The sequence below is a fragment of the Pseudorasbora parva genome, chromosome 21, assembly GCF_024679245.1.
Source record: "Pseudorasbora parva isolate DD20220531a chromosome 21, ASM2467924v1, whole genome shotgun sequence".
Classification (NCBI taxonomy): domain Eukaryota; kingdom Metazoa; phylum Chordata; class Actinopteri; order Cypriniformes; family Gobionidae; genus Pseudorasbora; species Pseudorasbora parva.
The window spans coordinates 39718365-39735126 of record NC_090192.1 but is presented as its reverse complement, the minus strand read 5'-3'; the positions used below and the strand labels follow the sequence as shown (position 1 = coordinate 39735126).

The 16762-nt window shown below is 37.9% G+C and overlaps 1 protein-coding gene across 7 annotated transcripts in view; it reads left to right on the top strand.

Annotated features, from left to right (window-relative positions):
* The window catches only part of LOC137056415 (calcium-activated potassium channel subunit alpha-1a-like), a 139856-nt gene extending 123322 nt beyond the window's left edge, over positions 1 to 16534 (top strand). For 4 of the 7 annotated variants that reach the window (XM_067430499.1, XM_067430498.1, XM_067430503.1 and 1 more), the window contains 8 exons: positions 1296 to 1409; positions 3197 to 3280; positions 4655 to 4785; positions 6092 to 6286; positions 7251 to 7369; positions 8515 to 8730; positions 10927 to 10955; positions 13177 to 16534. In XM_067430499.1, coding sequence (XP_067286600.1) covers positions 1296 to 1409; positions 3197 to 3280; positions 4655 to 4785; positions 6092 to 6286; positions 7251 to 7369; positions 8515 to 8730; positions 10927 to 10955; positions 13177 to 13367 — 1079 coding nt within the window. In that variant the 3' untranslated portion in view covers positions 13368 to 16534. Of the gene's footprint in view, positions 1 to 1295; positions 1410 to 3196; positions 3281 to 4654; positions 4786 to 6091; positions 6287 to 7250; positions 7370 to 8514; positions 10853 to 10926; positions 10956 to 13176 lie in introns of those variants that run through there. The other 3 variants (XM_067430500.1, XM_067430501.1, XM_067430504.1) reach the window with 3 other exon arrangements.
* Positions 16535 to 16762: the final 228 nt, after the last annotated feature.

The window sequence follows — 16762 nt, the reverse complement described above, 5'->3', positions numbered from 1 at the left end:
AATTCCTACTTTATATCGCACAATTCCGACTTTATATCGCACAATTCCTACTTTATATCACACAATTCTGACTTTGTATCTCACAATTCTGATTTATATCGCACAATTCCGACTTTATATCACACAATTCTGACTTTATATCACACAATTCCGACTTTATATCGCACAATTCCTACTTTATATCGCACAATTCCTACTTTATATCGCACAATTCCGACTTTATATCGCACAATTCCTACTTTATATCGCACAATTCCTACTTTATATCGCACAATTCCGACTTTATGTCTCACAATTCCGACTTTATATCGCACAATTCCGACTTTATATCGCACAATTCTGATTTATATCGCACAATTCCGACTTTATATCACACAATTCTGACTTTATATCGCACAATTCCGACTTTATATCGCACAATTCCGACTTTATATCGCACAATTCCTACTTTATATCGCACAATTCCGACTTTATATCGCACAATTCCGACTTTATGTCTCACAATTCTGACTTTATATCGCACAATTCCGACTTTATATCGCACAATTCCGACTTTATATCGCACAATTCCGACTTTATATCGCACAATTCCGACTTTATATCGCACAATTCCGACTTTATATCGCACAATTCCTACTTTATATCGCACAATTCCGACTTTATATCGCACAATTCCGACTTTATATCGCACAATTCCAACTTTATATCGCACAATTCCGACTTTATATCGCACAATTCTGAGAAGAGTCAGAATTGCAAGATGTAAACTCAATTATGAAGAAAGTTACAATTACCTTTTTTATTCTGTAGTGGAAACAAGCGTCCATTGATAAGGCTTTCAATAATGTTTGAGGGCAGGCCAAAAGACACTGTTCAGCCAATCAAGACCATAGACTGGCATTATGCAAATAAGTTAAAGACCTTATGTGGCTGATAAACCTGCACGCAGCCATCTTTAGAATTTTGTCTTTGAACTTCCATTTTGCCCTAGAGCTGTATATTTCCATGGCATCGTTGTCAAAGAATAATCAGTGGAAGTTTGTAATGTTTGAAGCAAATGTCTAAACAAATGTCAGTAGACCGTAGCAGTTCATTCATAAGTGCGAGATCGCTGTGGAACCGAAACGGAAATTAGAAGACCATGAGCGTAGCATTGAAAAGGGGCAGTGCTACACACAGTCTATAGGTTCAACAGGAAGTGAGACTGGAATTACTGATGACTCGTTTCAGGCAGTTCACAATCGCTTCTTTCTTTTCTGAGACAATAACTCCCTTCTGTTGTGTTCCTGCTCCAGGTTTCACTCCTCCTGGAATGGATCGCTCCTCTCCGGAGAACAGTCCTGTCCACGGCCTGGTACGGCAGGTGTCCATAACCACAGGAGCAAACATTCCCATCATCACTGAGCTCGGTGAGATATTCCAGCCATTTACACACTTCTACTCGGCAAGGATGCTTTTAAATTGATCAAAAGTGACATTTATAATATAGCAAAAGATTCTATTTCAGATAAACAAATGCTGTTGTTTTGAACTTTCTATTCATCAAAGAATCTTGAAAAACAAAATGTCAGTTTCCACAGAAATATGAACTGTTTTCAACACTGATAATAATCCTAACTGTGTGTTGATCATCAGATCCTCATCTGAGAATGATTAGTGAAGGATCATGTGACACTGAAGACTGGAGTAATGATGATAAATTCAGCTTTGATCACAGGAATAAATCACACTTTACTATATATTCACATAGAGAACAGATGATTTACACTGGAATACTATTTCACAATTTTACTGTTTTTAATCAAATAAATGCAGCATGTTTTCAAATCTTAAAAAACAAAATCTGTAACACTTACTAACATTAACTAACAATGAGCATTACGTTTGTTACAGGATTTATTCATTTTTGTTAAAGCTGCAGTTTGTAACTTTTTTGGGGGGGGGGGGTAAAAATGATCCAGAATCAAATTGATCAAGCACATAACCATACGTGTCTCTGCGTCGTTGTCACGTCTGTACACATAAGGGAGGAGTTCGGCTAGTCAGCTATTGCGTGTGAGGATGCTGCAGGTGGTGGATCATTTAAATAAACATAATATTTATGGCGGATTGTAATCCAGAAAGACTCAAACGACAATCATCCGTGACAGCTGGAGGTTCACCGGCCGTCAAAAGCAAAAGATTAGACTGTACAGAAATGTAAATCTATAGGTAACGCTAATACAGAACACAAGTCAAGCAACAACACATGTTAACATTAACAATGAGAACAAAGTATAATAATAATTTGCACGGTTTGATGTGATATGAGCGAAGTTATCATTAGAATTAATTACCGTTGTTCGCTTGATTTATTGTTATGCTTTTTTTCTCAGTTGGTCAGAACAAAAGGCAGACATGTTACATGTTCAGATGACATTTTCCGCTGAAAATCCTTATTTTGGTCATACTTCCTACATGGAGAATCTTTGATTCTGAAGTACAGTATCAACGCCGGTGCAGTGACTGACAGCCATCAAAACATTACACACACACACACTCCTCAAAACATTAGATTCACCCTCGCTGAGGAGCCGTGCCGATGCACAACCCACGTAAAGATGATAATTCAACAAATAACTGCAGCTTTCAAACAACTTACAGACTGCAGCTTTAATTATAGATAATAAAAATACATTGTTAGTTTGTGTTAGTTCAGGTCCATTAAATAATATTAACATTAACTAAATTTAATAAACGCTTTAGATTTTTTTTTAGCATTGTTAGTTCGTTAAATTAAACTGGGTAAACCCAGCCTGATCTGCCGGTGATTTGATTTCGCCCGGCAACTGGAAACCTGTACATTCATTTCTGCTGCTTCTGTTACACTTTTGCGGGAACCAACCACAGACTGGCTTATCCACCTGGCACGCTATTGGTGGGTTTAAAACGATGACGGATAGAGAGCGACGGGCACCGACCCATTGATCACACCTCTTGAGCAGTAGAAAATACAGAGCAGACTCCACAGACCAATGTTCAATCTTAAATTGAGCTTGGTCTGGTGATAGTCAGACAATCGTTAAATGGAAACCTGGGGGAAAGTCTTGCATAAATGGCAGTTTTAGTCGCGGGTGGTTTTGATAAGTTGCTAAAATCCTTGTGAAGCTAGTTTCTGGTAACGCTGCTATGGTAACTGGTTGTTTTATGCTGATAGCTAAAACAGACAAGTTGCTGCCCCTGGTTTCTCTGAGCCAGGACAAGAGCAGCGGGAACAACATCCCCATGATAACTGAGCTGGGTAAGACCCGCTGACGGGCGGCTCACCTGAAAGACTCGCTTCATTTCTCATCCTCTGGACTTCATTCCTTTAGTTTCGTCAGTGCTTCAGCTTTTCTTTGGATGCACTCTGTTGCTTTATGAGGGTGTTGGCATGAGCGCTGTGTGACCGTCGCATGCTGTGACTCCTGTGTGCTTTTGTGTGGTAATGAATCTTCTTCTTTAAAAAAAAAAAAAGAGTTTCTGTTTCTGAGTCTTACAGGAAACGCATGAGTTCAGGGTCCAAAATGAACTTCATGTCAATGAATTGACTATTTTCTGTCCATTAAATGTTTTTTTGTTTGTTTATTACTAACCATGAAACTACATTTAGCATTTTTTTAACATTATATATCCTCTGGTGCTCTTCTGTCATTGCGTTTTGTTTTTTAATGGACTTCATGGTGCGAAATGAAACAAAATCACACTGAACTAATGTTTTGAGAGATCAAAGCTCAAATTTGGAATTCGACTTTAGATTTATGGCTTTGGTTCTTGCAGTTTTAGAAAATATATATTTCATATTAAAAAAGTTTAAATAGTATATTTGTGCATTTTTCATAACAATAAATTTACAATTCAGTACTTTTTATGAGTTGACATGTTTTTCTTTTTAGCAATAATTCACCAAGTGTTGTCTTTGAAAAAATGATCAAACTTCAGTCTGTGCTCCAACACATTCAATGTGAATAATTTGATTATAAATAATATACATTATAAATAAATATACATTTGAAAACCATAAAATCAAAATATTAAATAAAAAACGTCCTCGAACTAAAATATAGTACTTTTCATATAAATAAAAATTGCGACGAGCACCAGAGGGGAGGGGTATGTATGCATGCATGCATGCGCGCGCGCGCACACACATTCATTGCTTTAGTAACACAACTTGTCGTAAAATAATCAGCTATTATTAACTAAGGCAGATCAACAGAAACAAATATATTTTTTTAATTAAATTGTATAAATTTAATCAAAATTTTCTGACTTAAGTTTTAACTGTAAAGGTAATGAGAATTAGTATTTGGGGTATTATTAAATGTGTTTTTTATTTTTGTTTAAGTTTGTGGTGAAATACGACTCATGATTAGACTTATTTTTTGGCAGGTTTTATCACTCTAGAAAGGATTCATTGTTTTTTATGCTGTTGTTCTTTTAATAAAGTTCTTATGAAGTGTACCAGCCTCTGCACTGGCGGGTTACTCCAAAAAGTGTTCATTTTTGACCCTGCATTATTTCCTGTGAATATTCTTTAATAATCCTCCTCATTTATGTCATTACATTCCTAACAATCTGTGTGTGTGTGTGTGTGTGTGTGTGTGTGTGTGTGTGTGTGTGTGTGTGTCTGCAGTGAACGACTCAAACGTCCAGTTTCTGGACCAGGATGATGACGACGACCCCGACACGGAGCTGTATCTCACACAACCCTTCGCCTGTGGAACGGCGTTTGCCGTCAGTGTATTGGATTCCCTGATGAGTGCTGTGAGTGTCACTGAATGCCCTCTGGCCCTGGCCTGTGTCTTTAATGGGTTAGTTCACCCAAAAATGAAATGTATGTCATTAACTCCTCACCCTAATGTAATTAGACACAATATATTGTCTTGAGATTAAATATTTTATTAGCTCTAATGTAAAGCTTCCGCGGAGAAAAACTGTTCCAGACTGCTTTAAGCCTTTATCTATTGCTGCTAAATGTTGAGAATGAATGCTGAAAGGGTTAGTTCAGCCAAAAATGAACCCAAGCCTCTGATTTACTCACCCTCAGGTCATTATAGGTGTTTATGACATTCTTCTGTCAGACAAATACAATCAGAGTTATATTTAAAAAGTCCAGGCTAGCGTTAATCCCAGCAGTAGTTGGAGCTGTTTCTGAAGTCCATTAAATGCAGCTGTCCGTCAAATAACGTGCTCCACACGACTCCGATGGGTTAATAGAGCCTTCTGATTCCAATCGATGCGTTTGTGTCGGAAAAATATCCATATTTAAAACTTTATAAAGGAAACCTGCCTTGAAGTCTTCCATTGTAACCCACGGCTGTTTAAGCCACAAGATGGCGCCAGCGTTAAGCACAGAAGTAGTGCCGGTCAAGATAACTCGCAGTACCCGGATGAGCGGTTGTCATCTGGAAATAACATACCGCCGGAATGAGTGATTGACCAATCAGAATCAAGTATTTCACAGAGCCGTGTAAAAAGATATTTTAAATTTAGTCCGAGAGCTTTTCAGTTCCTTCAATGAAAGTGTATGCACACTATACTGTCCCCTTTCCAGAAGGAAAAAACATCATCACAGTAGTCCATATGAGACATCAGTGGGTTAATTAGAGTCTCTTGAAGCATCCAAAATACATTTGGGTCCAAAAATAACAAAAACTACGACTTTTCATGATTCGGATCGCCAATGTCACGTGATTTCAGCAGTTTGACACGTGTTCCGAATCATGAATCAATTCGCTGATTCATAACCGTTCGAATCTTTATTTGAGGATTGAACACAAACCCAGAAAAGAAGACAATGCTGAATAAAGTCGTAGTTTTTGGACCCAAATATATTTTGGATGCTTCAAGAGACTCTAATTAACCCACTGATGTCTCATATGGACTACTGTGATGATGTTTTTATTCCCTTTCTGGACATGGACAGTATAGTGTGCATACGCTCTCGGACTAAATGGAACGACATTAGGGAGAGGAGTTAATGACAGACATTTCATTTTTGGGTGAACTAACCCTTTAATGCCTGTGTGTCTTTAATGCCTGTGTGTCTTTAATGCCTGTGTTCTCTCAGACGTACTTCAATGATAACATTCTGACTCTGATCCGGACGCTGGTGACCGGCGGAGCCACGCCAGAGCTGGAGGGTTTGCTGGCAGAGGAAAACGCTCTGCGTGGAGGTTACAGCACTCCACAAACTCTGGCCAACAGAGATCGGTGTCGCGTCGCCCAGCTGGCGCTCTATGACGGGCCCTTCGCTGATCTGGGGGTGAGACATTTATGACTTGTGTAGCACCTATCTGCTCTTGAGTCTATGGCAGCCCATAGAAACGCCTGTGGGAAAGGTTTTTGGGATGACAATGTAGATAAATGATCAGCAATCGTTTGGCTCACAACCCACGTGCATTTCCTTGACGAATCAATGCCGCAGATTTTGATAACTCAATGTGTGTCCACATCAATGTGTGTACTAAAAAAGCTGCCAAAATGCTAATAACTTTTGAGTAAATTAGCATGTTGCAATGAATTCTTGTAACTGGTCTTCTTTGGGTCATGCCAAAAGTGTATGTATATATATTTTTTTCAACCTTTATTTACTCAGGATAAAAAAGAAGGGTTTTGTGTCAACAGACCAAATCATTCTCCTAGACCGCATCAACAAAGTTGAGGCATGAGGCCAAGATGACTCCTGAAGCTGTCTCTCTGCAATGCATTGCGTGTGTCATTATTACCTTACTCTGGTCACAGTGCCACCTATTGGTCAAAAGTGATAAAGCATTAAATCATATTACTAGTAACTATATATTTTAAAAAAAAATCAGCCTTTTTGCCTAAATCTTAAAAGGCATGTTGTTGCAGTTAATCTGACACTGCCAGTCATGTTAGCATGACCTGTTGTTTGTGCTTGGTCCTGATAATGGCTGCTGTAGTTATATTATTTATCTGACATGAAGTGCCTCAGAAAGTGTTTGAACACCCATAAAATCATGTCAATGTCAGTAGCTATGTTTCCATTCATGTATTTTTATTTGGGATATTGCATAAAAAAACATGGATGGAGATGCCAAGATGGCCAATAATGAATAAATTCCTCAATGTGCATCACAAAACACACAAAAAAAGGATATGATTGGATGCTTGGAGGCTTGACAGTAAAATACCAAGACTCTGTTCCTCTGTCAATTTAAGGTGAAATCTGTCACAGCATATAACGCTTGTGTTGTTGTTTTCAGGACGGAGGCTGTTACGGTGATTTATTCTGTAAAGCGTTAAAGACGTACAACATGTTGTGTTTTGGAATCTACCGATTGAGAGACGCTCACCTGGGATCCCCTAGTCAGTGCACGAAACGGTGAGTTTGCGAGGGTTTGTTTGGGTTTTAACACCCTCTTCTGCTCACCAAAGCTGCATTTATTTGATTATTAAATACAGTAAAATGATGTAATATTCCTCCAGTGTAAATCATCTGTTCTCTATGTGAACATATAGTAAAGTGTGATTTATTCCTGTGATCAAAGCTGAATTTATCATCATTACTCCAGTCTTCAGAGTCACATGATCCTTCACTAATCATTCTGATGCAGGGCTCCTACAGATTTCTTCGTTACATTCAAGTCTTTTTAAGATCATTTATATAAATAATTAATACCTATTTCACGTCCCTACCAGCAAAGAAAAACTACAATTTTCGCTCTTCTCCTTAGCTTGGTGTGTGTTGTGTTGTAGTCTATAAGCTGTGGTGCTGTAGCGTCATGATCTTTTACTGAAGGCATCACCGCCACTCTTCATTTACTACATTATTTAATCAAAATAATCGTGGTTGACAAATTAAACTTTTGAGGAAAAATACAATACGGAGATGTTACATAAAGCAACATTTTTAAAACCCAGACATCAAAATTCAAGACTTTTTAAGGGATTATATCAAATTAATAAATTCAATGCTTTTAAAGGGTTAGTTCACCCAAAAATGAAATGTCTGTCATTAACTCCTCTCCCTAATGTCGTTTCACACCCGTAAGACCTCCGTTCATCTTCACACACAGTTTAAGATATTTTATATTTAGTCCGAGAGCGTATGCAAGTGTATGCACACTATACTGTCCATGTCCAGAAAGGGAATAAAAACATCATCACAGTAGTCCATATGAGACATCAGGGGGTTAATTAGAGTCTCTTGAAGCATCCAAAATACATTTGGGTCCAAAAATAACAAAAACTACGACTTTATTCAGCATTGGCTTCTCTTCCGGGTTTGTGTTCAATCCTCAAATAAAGATTCAAACGGTTATGAATCAGCGCATCGATTCATGATTCGGATCGCCAATGTCACGTGATTTCAGCAGTTTGACACGCGATCCGAATCATGAATCAATTCACTGATTCATAACCATTCGAATCTTTATTTGACATATTTCATTTTTGGGTGAACTAACCCTTTAAGGCTTTTTAGGACCCCGCGGGAACCCTGTGATGATTTTGTTGGTCTCGTCACAGGTACGTGATCACAAACCCTCCGTACGACTTTGAGATGGTGCCTACAGATCTGATCTTCTGCCTGATGCAATTCGACCACAACGCCGGCCAGACCCGCGCCAACCTGTCCACTCACTCCACCTGCTTCCCCGGCAAGAAGAGCCCGTCCGGCCAATCCATCCCCTCATCGGCGCGGCCGGGGCGCAGCCGGAGCCGAGACCTGCGGGACAAACAGAAGTACGTTCCTCTGTAAGCCGTTTGAGCGCGTGCGACGTCACGGACTCATCGACAAATGGTTCGGTATCTCAAAGCGCAAATTCTGGACTTTATTTTTTTACTTCACGTTTACTTCGCATAATAAATTGCATCTGTACAAACCACGGCCACCGTTTACACGAGAAACCATGTTCTTGTTTGAGGATTAGTATGTCTTACACGGGTAACACTGTGTTGGCTCAGTTAATCACTTTACCATTTTGCACTTTAACTGCACTTTAATCCTAGACGTTCACCCGACCCGACGAGTGCGTGTGTGTTCATGAACGCATGACGCCTTTATGGTCCGATGTCCTGATGCTCCTGCAACATGGCTGCTGGCTCATCTTACCCACATACAGTGAGCTCCAGACATCTGACGCTTGGTTAAATTATGCATTAAATTCAAATATTACAAGTCAATAAATTAAAATATAACTTCTTTTTTTTTTAGATTCACCAACCTAAATTACATAAAACAATCATATCATGGATTCTTGCAATAGAGATAAATCTGTATAATTCATACATCTAATAAATGAACTGCATATTATAAATAATTTTTTTAAATCAAACAAATGCACAAAATAAAGTATGACATAATAAATAGTGTACCTATTTTAATTGGGGAAAATAATCAATTGCCGGTCAATGTCACACAACATTTGATTAGTGTGTTTTAGTAAAAAAATATTACATTAAAATATATTTCTGATCATATAAATTAGTGAAAATTTTGCCTATTTTAACAATTGATTTGCAACACAAATTATGTCAAACTAATTTGTAGTTTAATAATAACTAATAATGTTTTTTTGCAATAGAAAAAAATCATTAGAAGCACAAAAAATATCAAATAAATGCATGAAGAATGGAAATTTACTGAGACTGTACAAATGACTATACTATACAATAGATTTTTGTTTCAAATTAAAATGTCACAAAACATTTGATTAGTGTATCAATAAAATATTAAACTTTACAGTGAAAATTGAGAAACTTGCAGTTTAACAATTTAGATTCACATCACAAATGTCGTCAAACAAACTTTTCATGGATTATTGCAATAGAAATAAACGAGCAATACACATTAGAAATTATACAAATATAAAAACAAAGGCCAATGAATGAAAAACATTACAGACAATTAAAATGACAATCATTTTCTGATAATATAAATTACTGTGGAAGTTTAGCAATTTGACATTTTTTTACTATTTAGATTCACAACACAAATTATTAAATAAAATGTGTATAATTTAATAAATTACAGATCTGTTCACCACATATTAGACAATCAAAAAATTGTAATATCTTTTATTTGAAGAAAAAAAAAAATCAATTGCAGGTCAGTCACCAAACATTGAATTATTAAGCCATAACTCAGGCAGAATTCATAGATTTGTCATCAGTTTTCTCAGATGTCTGGACTCGCTGTACACACACATTAATATACTGTACGTGCTCATAAAGAATGTTAGTATTTTTCAAATGCTTTTATTTTCGATTCACTGCCTTCTTGAGCTGACAGATGACAGAATGAGAGTATAATCACATGAACAGCCTTGACAGAAATGCACAAGCATGAAGACGATAGACGTTTGCCACTGTGAAACGTGTGCGTTTGGATGGGGACACAAAGGCAAGACGTCCGTCACTCATGAGTCCTGACCAGGTTTACAGGCAGGCTAGTGACAGGTTCATTGTGTTTTAAAAACCCAAACTGATCCTGATGGAAACACGGAGGAACGATTCTTTCAGATGGACGTCTCTCGACGGGAAGCCATGGATGGCTTTTTAAAGCGCGTGTCCTTTTCCTTCCATAAGAGTCATTATCTTCCACGCTCAATATTTCTAAGGCTGTTTGGACTGAGCTCGATGTCCTGTTTGGTGCAACCTAATATAGAAGATGCTGCAAGAACAGACGTTCGAGGAGTTTTTGTAAAAAGCGAGCGGGACGTTTGCTTTCTCTGTTTAATTCACGTTCATTGCTAATAGTCACATGCTCACACCAAAGTTCTCTAAATATCAAGTGTAAGAGATTTTTCTTATATGAGCTAGTGTATGCGATATCTTAAACATAATAAAATATTTTTTTTCTGTATTGATGATGTGAAGTCTTTGCTTTTAAAACATTTGCTGCAGCTAAACATTTGCCACCTTTACCTTTCTTTAAAGTGTGCCCAGGACGAATAGAGCCGTCTCAGGTATGGAAACGAATGCATGTCATTACTGCAACCATCTCTCATAATTCAGATGGTTATGAGCTGAAAACCTGTGCATTCAAACCGTCACGCCAGCATTAATTCTTTGCTTTCTGAATGAAAGCAAAGCCGCTTTTCCTGGCCGTTCTGCCATGCATGTCTTCTGTAGATTCAGGCGATCTGCATTCCTTCAGTAGTTTGTCTTGATGCATACGAGCTCCCATAATAATGCTTTTACCATGGCGACCGTCTGTAGAGATCTAGCTCGTGTTTGTAGTACTGTAGTTCATACGTCTTTTGTAGTTTGCATGGTTTTGATTTCCAAACATAAGCATGATTACAACAACATCATAAAGTCCCTACATCGCAAATGCTTTCATCAAAAATAGAAATCGGTCTGCAAGTTCACGAAATTTTCTATCTAATATCTAATATTAAAAATGTCCCTACAATGCAAATTCTCTCATATGCATAAACCAAATAAAAAGTTGCATTTAGATAATAATAAAGACACTTATGTAAGTTACATTACCTATGTCACACATGATCATGAAATGGATGTCAAAAACATTTGAACCCAAATACTCCAATATTGCTGATTGCAAATCATCTCAAATGCCTTCAAAAAAATATTATGGCTGCCTCCTAATAGTTGACTGACTTGTACATTTTCATTTAGGTCACAGCAACAAAACAAAAAACACCACAGAAAGTGGCAAAATCAATCAAAATCAGTGACTGTGACAGACAGATCATTAACGGCAGGAAATCCAAACATTTGACCAATCACTTGAAGGATGTCAGTAGTAGCAACTTTTAAAAGTCTACTTGGACTAATGTTAACCTACCAACATGTGTGCTATTATACAGGCACATCTGTTAGTGTGGAGAGCGCACGTACTGCATGACTACAGGCGCCGGCGCGATCGCTTGAGTTTAACTTCAAATAGATACGAGTAATGCAAACTGTAAAGGGTCTACTTTTATTTCTGCCAACTCACATTAACAACAAAATGTGCTTTTGTAAATGAATGAAAACATTCAGGATGCGCTTTCCGCCGTCTCAGTGACCGTGAGTGTCACACAACTGAACCGAACGCAGACGTGAGAATATATATTTAGCCTATCTATAGAAAGCTCAATGTCTACTTTTAAATGAACCAATTCAAGTGGAAAACAAATATTCTCAGATTATGTAATCCGTATGAAACATGCATATAGGCATGTCCACTGCGGAGATGAGTCCGCATCGGTGACAATCTCTGCAGCCCAAAACATTTCATTTTTCACGTCACATTCCAAACCGATATATCGGTCGATCACTTCTTATTAATATAAACGAGTGATTAGTTGACGAATGGCTTAAATAGACGACTAAAGGCCAGTTCACACCAAGGAGGATAACTATAAAGATATAGTTCTGACTATTAATGAATAGCAGACTTCACACTACAGCTTTAACAATAATGACACAGAGAAACAATAGCGTTGGAATCATTTTCAGAGCATTTTTTTTTTTTTTTGATGAACGCTTTGATGAATGATAAAAACATTGACAGCCAATCAGAATCCATCCTGCTGTAACTAACTGGAACATTTAAAGAGACAGAAAAGTGGACTCTAATATAGTTATCTTTATAATTATCGTTCTTGGTATAAACACAGGCCTTAACAGTCAACTAGAACAATCTGTAGTCGAGGGCAGCCCTAAAATAAATGTATATTAAATGATCAAAAAAACACTTAGTAACAAGTGCATGATCAAGAAAATACGAGATCAAGAAATCCTACAAAATATTACTAAATCTTTTTTGAAGTGTATTTAACTTGCATTTACCAGTATATTCCATATTAAAGGTACAGTTCACGCAAAAGTGAAACTTGTCATCATTTACTGTTCTTTCAACCCTGTATGAGTTTTTCTTCTGCTAAACACAAGAGAAGATATTACCCAAACTTGACGGGAACCACAAATTACTATCAACTGTTTAGTTAGACATTCATCCAAACATCGTGTTCAGCAGAAGACAGAAACTCGTACAGGTTTGTAACAACATGAGGGCGAGTAAATGATGGCATAAGTTTCATTTTTGGGTGAACTGTCTCTTTAAATCATTCCCGTTTGCAGTCTGAATGCAACATGCACATTATGAATTGCACATTTCAAAACTCAACCATGCACGAGACGATGCATAGCTAAACGTTTGCTTCCCCGTGTGTGTAGAGCATGCTTCAGGCCTAAATGATGTCAATCGTTCTGCAGACAAAAACTGGTACACAGATGAGCCAGAGAACAGCTTCAACAGGAACACACAACTCAAACACACCAACACACACGCGGCCAATCAGACCAATCAGTACAAATCCAGCAGCAACATCATCCAGCCAATCAGAGAAGTGGAGGAGGAGCCTTGAGACGACGTCTGGACAAACCTGCTGCTCATCGACAGACTGGCTGTATTAGACATTTAATAAATCACATCACGCATTGTTTCTCCATGACTGGATCAAATGTACAGCCTACAGACCTTATTCAGAGCAGCGCCACCACCGCTGTGAAAGCGGGACTTACCGGGCCTTATTTCTCAAATGTTGTGTAGAAACCATCCTACATTTGATCTTAAAATGTGCAGACATGTGATTCAGAGCGAACGCATGGACAAAAAAAATGTGCCCATATCTCTTTATAAAATCACAACTTATCTTAAATGGTTTCAGATCTCTGCCTTGTAAACGGCGCCTAATTAATGTCGTCAACATATAGAAGAGCATCAGTCAACGTCCAAATGCTTTACTTGAAAACGGCGAGAATTGCTTAGATTTCCACATACCCTCAGTCAGGGCCTAAAACTAAATTTTCGACACACCTGCCATAAATATTGTTTTACACGCAATGTTTTGGGTTTTTTTGGCAGTTATGACACTAATGTACACTGTCCCTTTTAAAATAAGTTATTCATTCAAGAGCAGTGAGTTTTATCTTTATTTGTTTAACATTATTATTACAGATGGCAGCAGGAATATTAGGCTGCTGTCCCTTTAAGAGTGAATGCACAGATCTAATACGCTGATACTGAACACATCTCCCCGTTAGGTTTACAAGGATTTTTACCGAGACGAGCGTTCAAGTGCAACGTGAAAGAGCTCAATTCATTATTCGCGTCCTGTCTGAGACGTGGCTTTCTGGCTGCACACACACATCACTTGCCTACTGCCCCACTGTAGTTTTTATGTTTTTTATCAAAGTAAAAAAAGAATCTGTCAGGGAACAGACACTACAATTAAAAACTGAACGTGCAGCGTGAGCTGAACAAGAGTCGCAGCTCGAGTTAGATCTCATTTACTAGTGAGGGGCTGACTGACACGATGGTGGAAGATTTGGTTTCAACATGAAATGTAAAAATGATCTATTTAAGTGAATTTGCTGTTGTGTTTTTCATTAAGAACAACAAATCCACTATTCATGCAATTGCCGCCCTCGAATTGGCGCTAGTTCTAAAGTGAAAGTAAAATGCGCACACCCATTCATAATGCCATATTATGTTATTGCAATACTCAGCATATACCGCAACAATATCGTATCGTGGCTTAAGTATCGCAATATCATCGAATCGTGGGAACTCTGGCGATTCCCACCCCTATTGCATACCTGCATTTTATAAACCATCATGTTTTCAATGGCACTTGCTGTAAAAAAAAGCTCTTAGATCACTTATTTTACACTTCAGTGGGACTTTAAACACAGATGGCAGCAGGAATATTAGGCTGCTGTCACTTTAAGAGTAAATGCACAGATCTAATACGCTGATACTGAACACATTTCTCTCTATGCTTTATATTTACTAAAGCCATAACTGACTATGTAAACGAGGATACTCGCAGATCGTTCAATTGTGCACATACAAAACTTTCCACACAGCGCGTGAGTAACGAATTGAGCTCCCTTTCGCATTTTCTTGCGCTTAAATATTTAAATTGCCACAGTTTAAACTCTTGTTTAGAGGAGGTGTTAACTGTTCAGAGAGTAGTTCAAACCCGTTAACGTTCATGCTCTAACAACATGAACCAATCCAAAAGTAAAACCTACTGAAGAGAGACATGTCCATCCCAGACAGCGACATGGTGTCATCCCTGATCTGGTACATGTTGAATCCAGATGTGGTCCGGATCTGGCCCGACACCATTTTGCCGTCTGGGATCCCTTACAGCTTCGATTCCATTCCCGTTAAAAATAAAAAAAAGATGGCCCTGCTGTGAATAAGGTCTCTATGTATGGATCGATTGTTACCAACCAGTTGAGGTTTTGGAAGTAAGTATCATAATAGCTAAAGAGAGAGATGTAGACGTATACATAATGAAGAGATGAGCGTAGAATGTACTACACTTACTGTAGATGACAGAAATCTCTTCTAACTATAAGCTAAATATGTATAAATAAGAGTTTTATAGGTTAGTAGGCACATAATTGGATTTACATCACTTACTATACAACAAAGTTGGGAAATCCAACCGTTTCCCTCTTCAAGCCAAAGAGCTTCGATGTCTGATCTGGTCATGTGATATTGGACGGCACGCGTCGCGAAAAGCGGGCTCAGGTCCTCCCTCGGTCCGGGTCTCTGCCTGGCACGGGATTGGCAAAAGAACCCAAAAAACCCAATCCAGATGCTGGACACACCTAGAAAACAAACTGATTAAAGCTGGATGAAATGGCAGCTTCGCCGTCTTCTCGTACCAATGATTATGCATTGTAGCAATAAACATGCTGTTTTGCATTTTTTGTTTCGATAACGTTGCTCTTTTTTCCTCTTAATTATAAATTGTGAGGGTTAATCCATAATCAGCTCAGATCTCAAATTAGTAATGTGCGGATGGAGGTTAAAGTTCATGGCCTGTATGACAGACATTCACTGATTAGTGCCGTTTCTGAGAACGATTAAACGCATTCCACATCTTGTGCCGACAGATTTGATCTGCAGTATTTTAGACGTGTATTTATCTGATAATCTGATGAGGTTTTTACTGTTAATAACAAAGTGCTGTTAGTCATTTATATGCTCAGACCTGTGAAACGTGTGGCCTTGAGCTTTGTGTCACTTCTTCAGTCATTCCAGTGTTTTATATCAAACCCTGATCAGGTTAAACGTGTGCTTTATTTATATTTGCGTCACGTGAGCCTTAACGGAGCTGATCTGAGATCAGCAGTGCCGGGCAGGACCGGACTCGAGGGAGGAACCGCACAGACCCGCTCTGGCGAACAGTGCCATCATGCAACAAATTTCAATATTTAAAGACGGGATGACTGAAAAGTGACATGAATTTGCTCAAGATATTTGATTAATGTGTCATTTTGGTGATTCACACGAACACAGATGTATTTAAAAGGAAATGTCTTAAGCATTCAGTGTGAATCACGTCACGTGGTTTCATGAAAACGATGGGAAGATGATCATCTTGTGCTGCTGATGAGTGTTAAACATGGCAACGCAGATATAAATACAGTATATTATAATGTACAAAAGGCTGTAAATAAAATGTACATGATTTTATTTTGTATTTTCACAGAATAAATATGGATGTGTTAGTGCTGGTAACTCTGTGGTTATTTGATGCGTATATTCAAAGTCGTGAAGAGTCTTGATCCAACTTCTAAAACCCACAGGGGATACACTTAAAAAATAAAATAAAAACACACACAAATAAAATTAAGTGATGAATTAATTCAAATAAACAATCCATTTTATAAATGTGTATTCATTAATATTAATTTATTATAAAATTAAGTGATAAATTAAAACATTTAATTAAAATAA